This window comes from Neofelis nebulosa, chromosome 10 (assembly GCF_028018385.1).
Source record: "Neofelis nebulosa isolate mNeoNeb1 chromosome 10, mNeoNeb1.pri, whole genome shotgun sequence".
Classification (NCBI taxonomy): domain Eukaryota; kingdom Metazoa; phylum Chordata; class Mammalia; order Carnivora; family Felidae; genus Neofelis; species Neofelis nebulosa.
The window spans coordinates 104,881,665-104,896,137 of record NC_080791.1 but is presented as its reverse complement, the minus strand read 5'-3'; the positions used below and the strand labels follow the sequence as shown (position 1 = coordinate 104,896,137).

At 41.3% G+C, this 14,473-nt stretch overlaps 1 protein-coding gene across 3 annotated transcripts in view; it reads right to left on the bottom strand.

The window, feature by feature from the left end:
• Positions 1 to 14,473, bottom strand: part of LOC131487947 (B-lymphocyte antigen CD20-like) — a 42,281-nt gene that overhangs the window by 13,262 nt on the left and 14,546 nt on the right. For 2 of the 3 annotated variants that reach the window (XM_058689171.1, XM_058689170.1), the window contains exon 5: positions 7,392 to 7,511. The exons of the other annotated variant lie outside the window; for it this stretch is intronic. In XM_058689171.1, the coding sequence (XP_058545154.1) occupies positions 7,392 to 7,511 (120 nt within the window). The remainder of the gene's footprint in view (positions 1 to 7,391; positions 7,512 to 14,473) is intronic. 3 annotated transcript variants of the gene reach the window in all.

The following is a 14,473-nucleotide window of genomic DNA, read 5'->3' as shown; positions in this document are numbered from 1 at the left end:
CTCCCATGCTCATGCTCTGTCTCTCTCTCTGTCTCTCAATAATAAATGTTAAAAAAATTTTAAAAAAAGAAGGAAAATGGGGTAATGGGTCCCAAGCAAGCCCAAAACCCAATAGGGCAATTCTTTAGATGTCGAGGCTTGAGAATAATCCTGTGTGGCTCCATGCTGCAGTCCACACGGCTGCTGAGGAGGTGGCCCTGCTTCTTCAGCTCACCATGGTGGTGGCCCCACCCCTGCAGCCTACTGGTCGGTGGGGAGTCCCACTCCTTGGGTTATTGCTGTCTCAGCCTGTAGCATATCAAAGACGTAAATATTTGTGACGTGAAATGTTTCTTTTTCCCCATTCTTGGTTTTCTCATTTGCTTTTGTAACAGATGTACTAATTCCATACTTTATGCCATTTTCTAATGGCTTTTAGGCTTGTTCATTCATTTCTTTCTTTTATTTCTTTTTCATTGCTCATTCATTGAATCTGTGATTTCTTTTTACACACTGCCAAGTAGAGCAGTGTTTTCTTGGAAACTATTACACATTTTGGAGCAATTTTATTTCATTCTCCCCAAAACATTTTTGGGATTCTAAATGGAATCATCTCACATCTATGTATTAATTTATGGAATCTTGTAATTCTATGACATTGTGAATTTGCATTCAAGAATGTAGTTTCTCGGGGCACCTGGGTGACTCAGTCGGTTACGTGTCTGACTTTGGCTCAGGTCATGATCTCACAGTTTGTGAGTTCTGGCCCCATGTCTGGCTCTGTGCTGACAGCTCAGAGCCTGAAGCCTGCTTTGGATTCTATGTCTCCCTCTCTCTGCCCCTCCTTCACTCATGCTCTGTCTCTCTCTCAAAAGTTAATAAATGTTAAAATAAAAAAGAATGTAGTTTCTCAAAGTATTCAGTTCTTATATTACAACCCTCATGTTTTTAATATTTTTGTTGTTATTTTGATTGGGTTATTCATTTTTTCTACTTCAATATTTAAGTGGTAATTTCTAGTGTAAAGACAATGTATTGTCTACATTTTTCTTTTTTCTTTTTTTTTTCTATTTATATCTTCAATTTCTTTTATTTATTTTTTTTATTTTATTTATTTTTTTTCTATTTTTTTTTCTATTTTTTTTTAATTTTTTTTATTTTTTAATATATGAAATTTACTGTCAAATTGGTTTCCATACAACACCCAGTGCTCATCCCAAAAGGTGCCCTCCTCAATACCCATCACCCACCCTGCCCTCCCTCCCACCCCCCATCAACCCTCAGTTTGTTCTCAGTTTTTAACAGTCTCTTATGCTTTGGCTCTCTCCCACTCTAACCTCTTTTTTTTTTTTTTTTCCCTTCCCCTCCCCCATGGGTTTCTGTTACGTTTCTCAGGATCCACATAAGAGTGAAACCATATGGTATCTGTCTTTCTCTGTATGGCTTATTTCACTTAGCATCACACTCTCCAGTTCCATCCACGTTGCTACAAAAGGCCATATTTCATTCTTTCTCATTGCCACGTAGTATTCCATTGTGTATATAAACCACAATTTCTTTATCCATTCATCAGTTGATGGACATTTAGGCTCTTTCCATAATTTGGCGATTGTTGAGAGTGCTGCTATAAACATTGGGGTACAAGTGCCCCTATGCATCAGTACTCCTGTATCCCTTGGATAAATTCCTAGCAGTGCTATTGCTGGGTCATAGGGTAGGTCTATTTTTAATTTTTTGAGGAACCTCCACACTGCTTTCCAGAGCGGCTGCACCAATTTGCATTCCCACCAACAGTGCAAGAGGGTTCCCGTCTCTCCACATCCTCTCCAGCATCTATAGTCTCCTGATTTCTTCATTTTGGCCACTCTGACTGGCGTGAGGTGGTATCTGAGTGTGGTTTTGATTTGTATTTCCCTGATGAGGAGCGACGTTGAACATCTTTTCATGTGCCTGTTGGCCATCCGGATGTCTTCTTCAGAGAAGTGTCTATTCATGTTTTCTGCCCATTTCTTCACTGGGTTATTTGTTTTTCGGGTGTGGAGTTTGATGAGCTCTTTATAGATTTTGGATACTAGCCCTTTGTCCGATGTGTCATTTGCAAATATCTTTTCCCATTCCGTTGGTTGCCTTTTAGTTTTGTTGGTTGTTTCCTTTGCTGTGCAGAAGCTTTTTATCTTCATAAGGTCCCAGTAATTCACTTTTGCTTTTAATTCCCTTGCCTTTGGGGATGTGCCGAGTAAGAGATTGCTACGGCTGAGGTCAGAGAGGTCTTTTCCTGCTTTCTCCTCTAAGGTTTTGATGGTTTCCTGTCTCACATTCAGGTCCTTTATCCATTTTGAGTTTATTTTTGTGAATGTTGTGAGAAAGTGGTCTAGTTTCAACCTTCTGCATGTTGCTGTCCAGTTCTCCCAGCACCATTTGTTAAAGAGACTGTCTTTTTTCCATTGGATGTTCTTTCCTGCTTTGTCAAAAATGAGTTGGCCATACGTTTGTGGGTCTAGTTCTGGGGTTTCTATTCGATTCCATTGGTCTATGTGTCTGTTTTTATGCCAATACCATGCTGTCTTGATGATGACAGCTTTGTAGTAGAGGCTAAAGTCTGGGATTGTGATGCCTCCTGCTTTGGTCTTCTTCTTCAAAATTACTTTGGCTATTCGGGGCCTTTTGTGGTTCCATATGAATTTTAGGATTGCTTGTTCTAGTTTCGAGAAGAATGCTGGTGCAATTTTGATTGGGATTGCATTGAATGTGTAGATAGCTTTGGGTAGTATTGACAATTTGACAATATTTATTCTTCCAATCCATGAGCAGGGAATGTCTTTCCATTTCTTTATATCTTCTTCAATTACCTGCATAAGCTTTCTATAGTTTTCAGCATACAGATCTTTTACATCTTTGGTTAGATTTATTCCTAGGTATTTTATGCTTCTTGGTGCAATTGTGAATGGGATCAGTTTCTTTATTTGTCTTTCTGTTGCTTCATTGTTAGTGTATAAGAATGCAACTGATTTCTGTACATTGATTTTGTATCCGGCAACTTTGCTGAATTCATGTATCAGTTCTAGCAGACTTTTGGTGGAGTCTATCAGATTTTCCATGTATAATATCATGTCATCTGCAAAAAGCGAAAGCTTGACTTCATCTTTGCCAATTTTGATGCCTTTGATTTCCTTTTGTTGTCTGATTGCTGATGCTAGAACTTCCAGCACTATATTAAACAGCAGCGGTGAGAGTGGGCATCCCTGTCGTGTTCCTGATCTCAGGGAAAAAGCTCTCAGTTTTTCCCCATTGAGGATGATGTTAGCTGTGGGCTTTTCATAAATGGCTTTTATGATCTTTAAGTATGTTCCTTCTATCCCGACTTTCTCAAGGGTTTTTATTAAGAAAGGGTGCTGGATTTTGTCAAAGGCCTTTTCTGCATCGATTGACAGGATCATATGGTTCTTTTCTTTTTTTTTGTTAATGTGATGTATCACGTTGATCGATTTGCGAATGTTGAACCAGCCCTGCATCCCAGGAATGAATCCCACTTGATCATGGTGAATAATTCTTTTTATATGCTGTTGAATTCGATTTGCTAGTATCTTATTGAGAATTTTTGCATCCATATTCATCAGGGATATTGGCCTGTAGTTCTCTTTTTTTACTGGGTCTCTGTCTGGTTTAGGAATCAAAGCAATACTGGCTTCATAGAATGAGTCTGGAAGTTTTCCTTCCCTCTCTATTTCTTGGAATAGCTTGAGAAGGATAGGTATTATCTCTGCTTTAAACGTCTGGTAGAACTCCCCTGGGAAGCCATCTGGTCCTGGACTCTTATTTGTTGGGAGATTTTTGATAACCGATTCAATTTCTTCGCTGGTTATGGGTCTGTTCAAGCTTTCTATTTCCTCCTGATTGAGTTTTGGAAGAGTGTGGGTGTTTAGGAATTTGTCCATTTCTTCCAGGTTGTCCAATTTGTTGGCATATAATTTTTCATAGTATTCCCTGATAATTGTTTGTATCTCTGAGGGATTGGTTGTAATAATTCCATTTTCATTCATGATTTTATCTATTTGGGTCATCTCCCTTTTCTTTTTGAGAAGCCTGGCTAGAGGTTTGTCAATTTTGTTTATTTTTTCAAAAAACCAACTCTTGGTTTCGTTGATCTGCTCTACAGTTTTTTTAGATTCTATATTGTTTATTTCTGCTCTGATCTTTATGATTTCTCTTCTTCTGCTGGGTTTAGGCTGCCTTTGCTGTTCTGCCTCTATTTCCTTTAGGTGTGCTGTTAGATTTTGTATTTGGGATTTTTCTTGTTTCTTGAGATAGGCCTGGATTGCAATGTATTTTCCTCTCAGGACTGCCTTCGCTGCGTCCCAAAGCGTTTGGATTGTTGTATTTTCATTTTCGTTTGTTTCCATATATTTTTTAATTTCTTCTCTAATTGCCTGGTTGACCCACTCATTCGTGAGTAGGGTGTTCTTTAACCTCCATGCTTTTGGAGGTTTTCCAGACTTTTTCCTGTGGTTGATTTCAAGCTTCATAGCATTGTGGTCTGAAAGTATGCATGGTATAATTTCAATTCTTGTAAACTTATGAAGGGCTGTTTTGTGACCCAGTATATGATCTATCTTGGAGAATGTTCCATGTGCAGTCGAGAAGAAAGTATATTCTGTTGCTTTGGGATGCAGAGTTCTAAATATATCTGTCAAGTCCATCTGATCCAATGTATCATTCAGGGCCCTTGTTTCTTTATTGACTGTGTGTCTAGATGATCTATCCATTTCTGTAAGTGGTGTGTTAAAGTCCCCTGCAATGACCACATTCTTATCAATAAGGTTGCTTATGTTTATGAGTAACTGTTTTATATATCTGGGGGCTCCGGTATTTGGCGCATAGACATTTATAATTGTTAGCTCTTCCTGATGGATAGACCCTGTAATTATTATATAATGCCCTTCTTCATCTCTTGTTACAGCCTTTAATTTAAAGTCTAGTTTGTCTGATAGAAGTATGGCTACTCCAGCTTTCTTTTGGCTTCCAGTAGCATGATAAATAGTTCTCCATCCCCTCACTCTCAATCTAAAGGTGTCCTCAGACCTAAAATGAGTCTCTTGTAGACAGCAAATAGATGGGTCTTGTTTTTTTATCCATTCTGATACCCTATGTCTTTTGGTTGGCGCATTTAATCCATTTACATTCAGTGTTATTATAGAAAGATACGGGTTTAGAGTCATTGTGATGTCTGTATGTTTTATGCTTGTAGTGATGTCTCTGGTACTTTGTCTCACAGGATCCCCCTTAGGATCTCTTGTAGGGCTGGTTTCGTGGTGACAAATTCCTTCAGTTTTTGTTTGTTTGGGAAGACCTTTATCTCTCCTTCTATTCTAAATGACAGACTTGCTGGATAAAGGATTCTCGGCTGCATATTTTTTCTGTTTAGCACACTGAAGATATCGTGCCAAGCCTTTCTGGCCTGCCAAGTTTCAAAGGAGAGATCAGTCACGAGTCTTATAGGTCTCCCTTTATATGTGAGGGCACGTTTATCCCTTGCTGCTTTCAGAATTTTCTCTTTATCCTTGTATTTTGCCAGTTTCACTATGATATGTCGTGCAGAAGATCGATTCAAGTTACGTCTGAAGGGAGTTCTCTGTGCCTCTTGGATTTCAATGCCTTTTTCCTTCCCCAGTTCAGGGAAGTTCTCAGCTATAATTTCTTCAAGTACCCCTTCAGCACCTTTCCCTCTCTCTTCCTCCTCTGGAATACCAATTATGCGTATATTATTTCTTTTTAGTGTATCACTTAGTTCTCTAATTTTCCCCTCATACTCCTGGATTTTTTTATCTCTCTTTCTTTCAGCTTCCTCTTTCTCCATAACTTTATCTTCTAGTTCACCTATTCTCTCCTCTGCCTCTTCAATCCGAGTCGTCGTGGTTTCCATTTTGTTTTGCATTTCATTTAAAGCGTTTTTCAGCTCCTCGTGACTGTTCCTTAGTCCCTTGATCTCTGTGGCAAGAGATTCTCTGCTGTCCTGTATACTGTTTTCAAGCCCAGCGATTAATTTTATGACTATTATTCTAAATTCACTTTCTGTTATATTATTTAAATCCTTTTTGATCAGTTCATTAGCTGTTGTTATTTCCTGGAGATTCTTCTGAGGGGAATTCTTCCGTTTGGTCATTTTGGACAGTCCCTGGAGTGGTGAGGACCCGCAGGGCACTTCCCCCGTGCTGTGGTGTATAACTGGAGTTGGTGGGCGGGGCCACAGTCCGACCTGATGACTGCCCCCAGCCCACTGCTGGGGCCACAGTCAGACTGGTGAGTGCCTTCTCTTCCCCTCTCCTAGGGGCGGGATTCACTGTGGGGTGGTGTGGCCCGTCTGGTCTACTTGCACACTGCCAGGCTTGTGGTGCTGGGGAGCTGGCGTATTAGCTGGGGTGGGTAGGCAAGGTGCACGGGGGCGGGAAGGGCAGGCTTAGCTCGCTTCTCCTTAGGTGATCCACTTCAGGAGGGGCCCTGTGGCAGCGGGAGGGAGTCAGATCCGCTGCCGGAGGTTTGGCTCCGCAGAAGCACAGAGTTGGGTGTTTGCGCGGAGCGAGCAAGTTCCCTGGCAGGAACTGGTTCTCTTTGGGATTTTGGCTGGGGGATGGGCCGGGGAGATGGCGCTGGCGAGCGCCTTTGTTCCCCGCCAAGCTGAGCTCTGCCGTCCGGGGGCTCAGCAGCTCTCCCTCCCTTTGTCCTCCAGCCTTCCCGCTTTCTGAGCAGAGCTGTTAACTTAGGACCTCCCAGACGCTAAGTCGCGCTTGCTGTCGGAACACAGTCCGTCCGGCCCCTCCGCTTTTGCCAGCCCGACTCGGGGGCTCAGCTTGGCCGGCGAGCCGCCCCTCCGCCCCGGCTCCCTCCCGCCAGTCCGTGGAGCGCGCACCGCCTCGCCGCCCTTCCTCCCCTCTTCCGTGGGCCTCTCGTCTGCGCTTGGCTCCGGAGACTCCGTTCTGCTAATCCTCTGGCGGTTTTCTGGGTTCTTTAGGCAGGTGTAGGTGGAATCTAAGTGATTAGCAGGACGCGCGGTGAGCCCAGCGTCCTCCTACGCCGCCATCTTCCGGAACTCTTCCTACATTTTTCTTTACTAAATCATTTTTTTTAGTTGAGTCTTTGGGGTTTTCTAGGGATCCTATCACTTTATCTTCACATAATGACAATTTTGATCTCTCTCTTAAGTTTCTAGTGTTTCCTTGGTTGGACTGAAATTGATTTTTTAATGTTCCCATGGCAAAAATTTGGAGGAGATACAGTTTGTTTTTATATTTCTACACCAAAGACATCAAATTTGGTTGTCATTTCCATACTTTACCATTGCAACACACATCATTTACTATAGTTTTTCCATTTATATGTAAAATTTTAATCCAGTTGTTATTAAACTTGGTACTTACATGTGACCACAGGTATTCATTGGTGTCTGGATAATACGTTAAACTTGCAATACTTAATATCATTATACCAAGTACAGAAAAGCAGGCACTTAAGATGTTCATAACCATGCTGGCAATAAGCTGTAATAGACATACAAAGAAAACTGGTCATGTGCAGCATAAACAGGTTTTGATGAAGCAGTCAGTCAGTCTGTTGTCCTTTCTAGAACATTCAAGCATTTATTTTTGAGAGATAGAGCATGAGCAGGGGAGAAGCAGAGAGAGAGAGAGAGAGAGAGAGAGAGAGAGAATCCGAAGCAGGTTCCAGGCTCTGAGCTGTCAGCCCAGCGTGCAACGTGGGGCTCAAACTCACGAACCATGAGATCACGTCCCGGGCTGAAGTCACTGCTTAACCGACTGAGCCACCAGGCGCCCCAGTATCTGCTCTCTTTTGAATGGCACTGTGAGCCTTGCATGACCTGTGAAGAGAAACTCTGCCCCTTTGAGAAAGGATTTTATTTATTTTTTAATGTGTAAGGGATCGTTAACATTTTAAAGAGGATTTTTTTTTTAAATAATGGGAAGAAGGAGGTGATTTGATACTGATCAACCAAAGAAAGAACTTAAGTGGGCATATTAAATTTTGATTGTTCAGCAGGCAGCCGTCCTTTCATTCTGGGAGCTCTCACTTGTTAAGTCTTTATGAAAGAAGTTTATCAAACTTTGCTACGACTTCAATCTGTAGGAGGCAGAGCCAGGGCACTGCCAATGCAGTCCTCTTCCCGAGGATTGTGAATCTTGAGCAAGTAACTTAAAGATGAACAGAAGACTGGAATTCATACCTAGAATGGGCAGCTCAGATGTTATACGGTGGGGATGGTGGGGCACTTGGGTGCTAGAGAGAAGCTGTGATCTCTAGTGATGGTAACAACCTGGCCAGATTCTCCTTGCTAAAAGATAGCTTGCACTTCTGGGTTTTCTGTTTCTGGCTTCTGGAACTTTCTCAGATCCTATGTTTTTTCTTTCTTTCTTTCTTTCTTTCTGTGTTTATTTTATTTTTGAGAGAGAGAGAACAAGCAGGGGAGGGGCAGAGAGAGGGGGGACAGAGGATCCGAAACAGGCTCCAGGCTCTGCACTGACAGCAGAGAGCCCGATGAGGGGCTTGAACCCATGAACCGTAAGATCATGACCTGAGCCGAAGTCAGACACTCAACTGAGACACTCAGGTGCCCCTCAGATCCTGTGTATTTTCTAAGTTTGGTTCTTCACTTCCCAGATGCTAGGACCCTGGCTTCTTCCCAGTAGAGCCTGTCTTTCCTTGCTATAGCCAGGTTTCAGTTCACAGTGGTGGACAAATTGAGTGGTGGACAAAATTGAGAAAATGTCTTACGGAAGAGAGAAGGTGTATACAAAATTTCAGACGCATGGGAAAGAAGGTCTTCGGGAAAATGAATCGTTTGGTGTGGCTGGAACGTGGGGCATGAAGGGAAGTTGGATACAACGTGGGTGAAGTGGGCAGGGCTGGATTATGAGGAATCTGGCAGGCTGTGCTAAGGATTCCAATTCATCTTTTCGAAATGTAGACCTATACTCAGGCCGTGTCAGCTAGAAAGACCCTTCCTTAGTACAAAGCCAGGTTGTGGTATGCTCCAGAAAATGCATACTTACAATGCTTCTGCACACTTACCCTGTGTCCACATATGAGGTCAGAAAGGCTTATGAGCCAGGATCACCTATAGAGAGATATTTATGTTCCAGGGGCACCTGGGTGGCTCCGTCGGTTAAGCGCCCAACTCTTGATTTCAGCTCAGGTCATGATCTCATGGTTCGTGAGTTCGAGCCCCACGCACAGATGCCAGCTTGGGATTCTCTTTCTTTCTCCCTCTCTCTCTACCCCTCCCCTGCTCATGCTGTCTCTGTCTCTCTGAAAATAAATAAATTTAATTGAAAAATTAAATATTTATGTTCCCCCCAAGTCCTGATCAAACATTTGATTTAAATATACAACATTATTATTTTTGAAGCATTCCGCTTCCAGCATGAGAGTGTGAGGGACTCCACGGATCAACTCCTCAGCCACATTTGTGAAAATTACTAAGAACCCCAATATTCAAAATCTCTGGAGTCCTAAGGGCCTACAACAAATGACGAAACGGTCAGCCAAGACAATCTACTAGGGGCGCCTGGGTGGCTCTGTTGGTTAAGCATCGGACTCTTGGTTTCAGCTCAGGTCCTGATCTCACGCTTTTATGAGCTCGAGCCCTGCATCAGGCTCTGTGCTGGAAGTGAGCAGTCTGCTTGGGATTCTCTTTCTCTCCCTCTCTTTCTGCCCCTTCTCCACTCACACAGTCTCTGTCTCTCTCAAATAAATAAATAAACTTTAAAAAATTTTTAAAAAACCTACTACAAGTCAAAAAACTGTAGGAGTCTGCGGTATCTGAACCAAGAGCCACGCCCACTCACCCCCTTCCCGGTTCCACAAGAACACTCTGGGTTGGTGCAGGTCCCTTTTCCCCCAAATCCCAGAGTGCTAGCTAGCGCTCTCTCCCCACCCCCCCACCCGCCCACCCTCAGGAGCAGATCATCTACTTAGCATTTCTAATCATGCTCCCAGCTACTTGCTACTGAGGCTAAGTCCAAGTGTAGCCAGGAGAGGTGGACTCTCTCCTTTTGCCCCTACTTGTGGGATGAGGGCCTTCTCTTGGTGGCAGTGCCAGTGAGGTACCAGGTCCTGATCACTCTTGCCTTCACTTATGGGGTAGGGGTTCCACATCATGAGAGGCAAGCTGTCCCCCTCCAGCAAGCCCTCAGCTCTTACAGTGGGGGTGTCACTCAGAGAGAAGCACTCCATTGTCCCTCTGCACCGCCCCCCCTCCCCCATCCTAGGAGCAGAGCTTTGGCTCAGAGATTTTGCCTGGGGGAGAAGTGGGTTACAGAATAGAGAACAGCATCCTAGGGCGACTGTGGATATACCTAAAGCTACCCTCACCCCTGAGGAGCAATTTAACACAGAGAGGGAGAAATAGACTGCAGGAAATTATTTCAGCCAGCCCTTCAAACAAAACAAAACACATCAAATAACAATCATAAGCCCTTGGGCTGGGAACTCTGAGTTCTGAGTGCCCAGAGTTGCTACAATGTATTCGCCCAGTTTCGGGAGCATCTGTGGCTCAGTCAGTTGTGTCTGACTCCTGATTTCGGTTCGGGTCATGATCTTAACGGTTTGTGAGATTGAGGCGTGTATCGGGTTCTGTGCTGACAGCATGGAGCCTCCTTGGGATTCTCCTTTTCTCTCTCTCTGTCCCTCCCTGGTGCATGCTCTCTCTCAAAATAAATAAATAAACATAAAAAAAAATAAAATGCCCAGTTTCCAACAACAAGAAATTTATGAGACGGGCAAAGAAACAGAAGTGTATATTACACCTGTGCACTTTGACCTACACATCAGAAAAAAAAAAAAAAGCAGGTAACAGAAACTGTCTGTGAGAGTGGCCAGATGTAGTCTTCATTAGCCAAAGACTTCAAAATAGTCATAAAGACGGTCAGAGAACTAAAGTAAATGATTAAGCAAGTAAAGCAAGATTTGCTGATGACATTGAGTATGGACAATTATATGGCAAGAAATTATATAACCTGTATGAAATGGACAAATTCCTTGCAATGTACAAACTATTGAAACGGACTCAAGAAGAAACAGAAAATCTGAACAAAGCTATAACAAATCTGAAATAATAATAAAAACCTTCCATGAAGAAAAAGCCAGTTCCAGATGACTTCAATGGTGACTTCCACCAAATATTTAAAGAATTAATACCATTGCTTCACAAACTCTTCCATAAATAGAATAGGAGGGGACACTTCTTAACTCGCTCTAGGAGGCCAGTATTACCCTGATACCATAACCAGACCAAGCCATCACAATAACAAAACTATAAACCAATATTTCTTATGAACATGAATGCAAAAACACCCCCCCAATCCAGCAACATATAAAAAGCATTATATACACCATGACCAAATGGGATTTCTTCCATGAATGCAAGGTCAGTTTAATTTCCAAAAATCAATGTAATACATCAGACCAATAAGATAAAAAACAGCCATATGACTATCTCAATAGATGCAGAAAAAGCATTTGACAAAAAGCCAAGACCCTATCGTGATTAAAACACTTAAGAAACTAGAGTAGTTGGCATGTTCCTTAATGTGGTAAGGGTATTTAGGAAAAACCCACAGCGAACTTACTGGTTTGCTTACTTCCTGCACACTCACTGGATGCTTTCCTCCTAAGATCAGGAAAAGACAAGAATGTCTGCTTTCACAGCTTCTACTCAGCATTGTATTAGAGGTTCTAGCCAGGGCAGTTAGGCAATAAAAAGAACTAAAAGGCATCCAGATTTGTCAAGGATCTATTCACAGATACCTGTTCTATCCAGAATATCCTAAGGAATACACTAAAAATGATTAGAACTAATAAACAACTTTAGCAAAAAGCACAGGATACAAGATTAATGCATAAAAATCAATGGTATTTCTATACACTGGAAATGAACCATCTGAAAATAAAACTAAAAAAAAATTCCATTTACAATACCATCAAAAAGAACAAAGTATCTAGGAATAACCTTAACAAAGGAAGTGCAAAATTCTGAAAACGAAAAAACATTTTTGAAAGAGTCATGCAAAAATATCCACGTTCACACGGATGTGAAGATTTAATACTGTTAAGATCAATACTCCCCAAATTGACTTGCACATTCAGTGAGATCCCTATCGGAATTCCAGCTGTTTTTCCTTACAGAAATTGGTAGGCTGATCCTAAAACTTGTATGGCATTGAGAGCCTCGGAATGATAAATAAAAACCTTGAAAAAAGAAGAGAAAAATGGAAGAACTCACACTTCCTGATTTTAAAATGAACCACAAAGCTACAGTAATCAAGACTTTATGGTACTTGCATAAGAAAAGACACGTAGATCAATAAAATAGAATGTGAAGTCCAGAAACAAACCCACAAAGGTGCCAAGACAATTTAATGAAGGAAAAATAGTCTTCTCGACAAATGATCCTGGGACAACTGGACATTCACATGCAAGAAATGAAATAGGGCCCTAAGGTTACATCATCAACAAAAATTGACTCAAAACGGATCAAAGACCTAAATATGAGACCTAAAGCTATAAAATGCCTGGAAGAAAACAGGCATAACTCTTTGGGTCTTTGGTTGTGGCAATGGATTCTTAAACATGACACCAAAAACAAGAACATCAAAAGAAAAATTGATAAGTTAGGGCTTCCACAAAATTAAAACTTCCATGCTTCAAAAAATACTATTCAGAAAGTGAAAATATAATCCACGGAATGGAAAATATTTGTAAATCATATATCTGATAAGGGGTTGTATCTAGAGTACATAAAAACTCTTATAACTGAATAATAATAAAAGGCTAATAACTAATTTTATTTTATTTTTATTTTTGTTATTATTTTTTTAAATGTTTATTTATTTTTGAGACAGAGACAGAGAATGAGAGGGGAGGGGCAGAGAGAGAGGGAGACACAGAATCCGAAGCAGGCTCCAGGCTCCGGGCTGTCAGCACAGAGCCCGACATGGGGCTCGAACTCACAGACCATGAGATCATGACCTGAGCTGAAGTCAGATGCTTAACGGACTGAGCCACCCAGATGCCCCGCAAAATAATTTTAAACGGGCACAAGATTTGAACAGACCTTTCTCCAAAGAAGACACAGAAGCGGCCAATGGCATATGAAAAGAGATGCATGACATCAGTAGCCAACAGGGATATGCATAGCGATACCACAGTGAAATGCTACTTCAGACCCACTCGGATGGCTAAAGTCTGAGGTCAGGTAATAATAAGTGTTGGTGAGGATATAGAGAAATACGAATCCTGCTGGTGAAGTAGAGAATGGTGTCGTCACTTAGAAACCATAGACTCATTTCCTTCAATGGTTAAACAGAGTTACCATACAACCCAGCAGTTCTACTCGTAGGTATATACTAAAAAGAATTAAAAACATGTTCAAATACAATATTGTACACACGTGTTTACAACAGCACTACTCCTGGTGGAATAAACCCAGATGTTCGGCAACTGATGAATGGATAAATGAAAATAAATGAAATGTAGCGTAGCAGCACCCGTGGAATATTATTTAGCCATAGAAAAGATGAAGTACTAATTCACATATGCTACAACATGGATGAACCTTGAAAGCATTATGCTAAGTGAAAGAAGCCATTCATGAAAAATTACATATTATATGATTGCTTTTTTTTATGATTACTTTTAAAAAATTTTTGAAATATTTTATTTTATTGTTAATTTTATTTTTTATTTTTTAAAATTGACATCCAAATTAGTTAGCATATAGTGAAACAAAGATTTCAGATGTAGATTCTTTAATGCCCCTTACCCATTTAGCCCATCCCCCCTCCCACAACCCCTCCAGTAACCCTCAGTTTGTTCTCCATATTTATGAGTCTCTTCTGTTTTGTCCCCCTCCCTGTTTTTGTATTCTTTTTGTTTCCCTTCTGTTATGTTCATCTGTTTTGTCTCTTAAAGTCCTCATATGAGTGAAGTCATACGACTTTTCTCTTTCTCTGACTAATTTCACTTAGCATAATACCCTCCAGTTCCATCTACATAGTTGCAAATGGCAAGATTTCATTCTTTTTGACTGCCGAGTAATACTCCATTGTATCTATACACCACATCTTCTTTATCCATTCATCCATCGATGGGCATTTGGGCTCTTTGCACACTTTGGCTCTTGTTGATAGTGTTGTTATAAACATGGGGGTGCATGTGTCCCTTCGAAACAGCACACCTATATCCCTTGGATAAATGCCTAGTAGTGCAATTGCTGGGTTGTAGGGTAGTTCTATTTTTAGTTTTTTAAGGCACCTCCATACTGTTTTCCAGGGTGGCTGCACCAGCTTGCATTCCCATATGATTGCTTTTTTAATGAAATGTTTAGACTAGTCACAGCTACAGAGACAGAACACAGATTAGTGGTTTCCTAGGGCTAGGGAAAATGGGGGGTTGTGGTATGGGGAACAATAAATAGCTAAATGATACA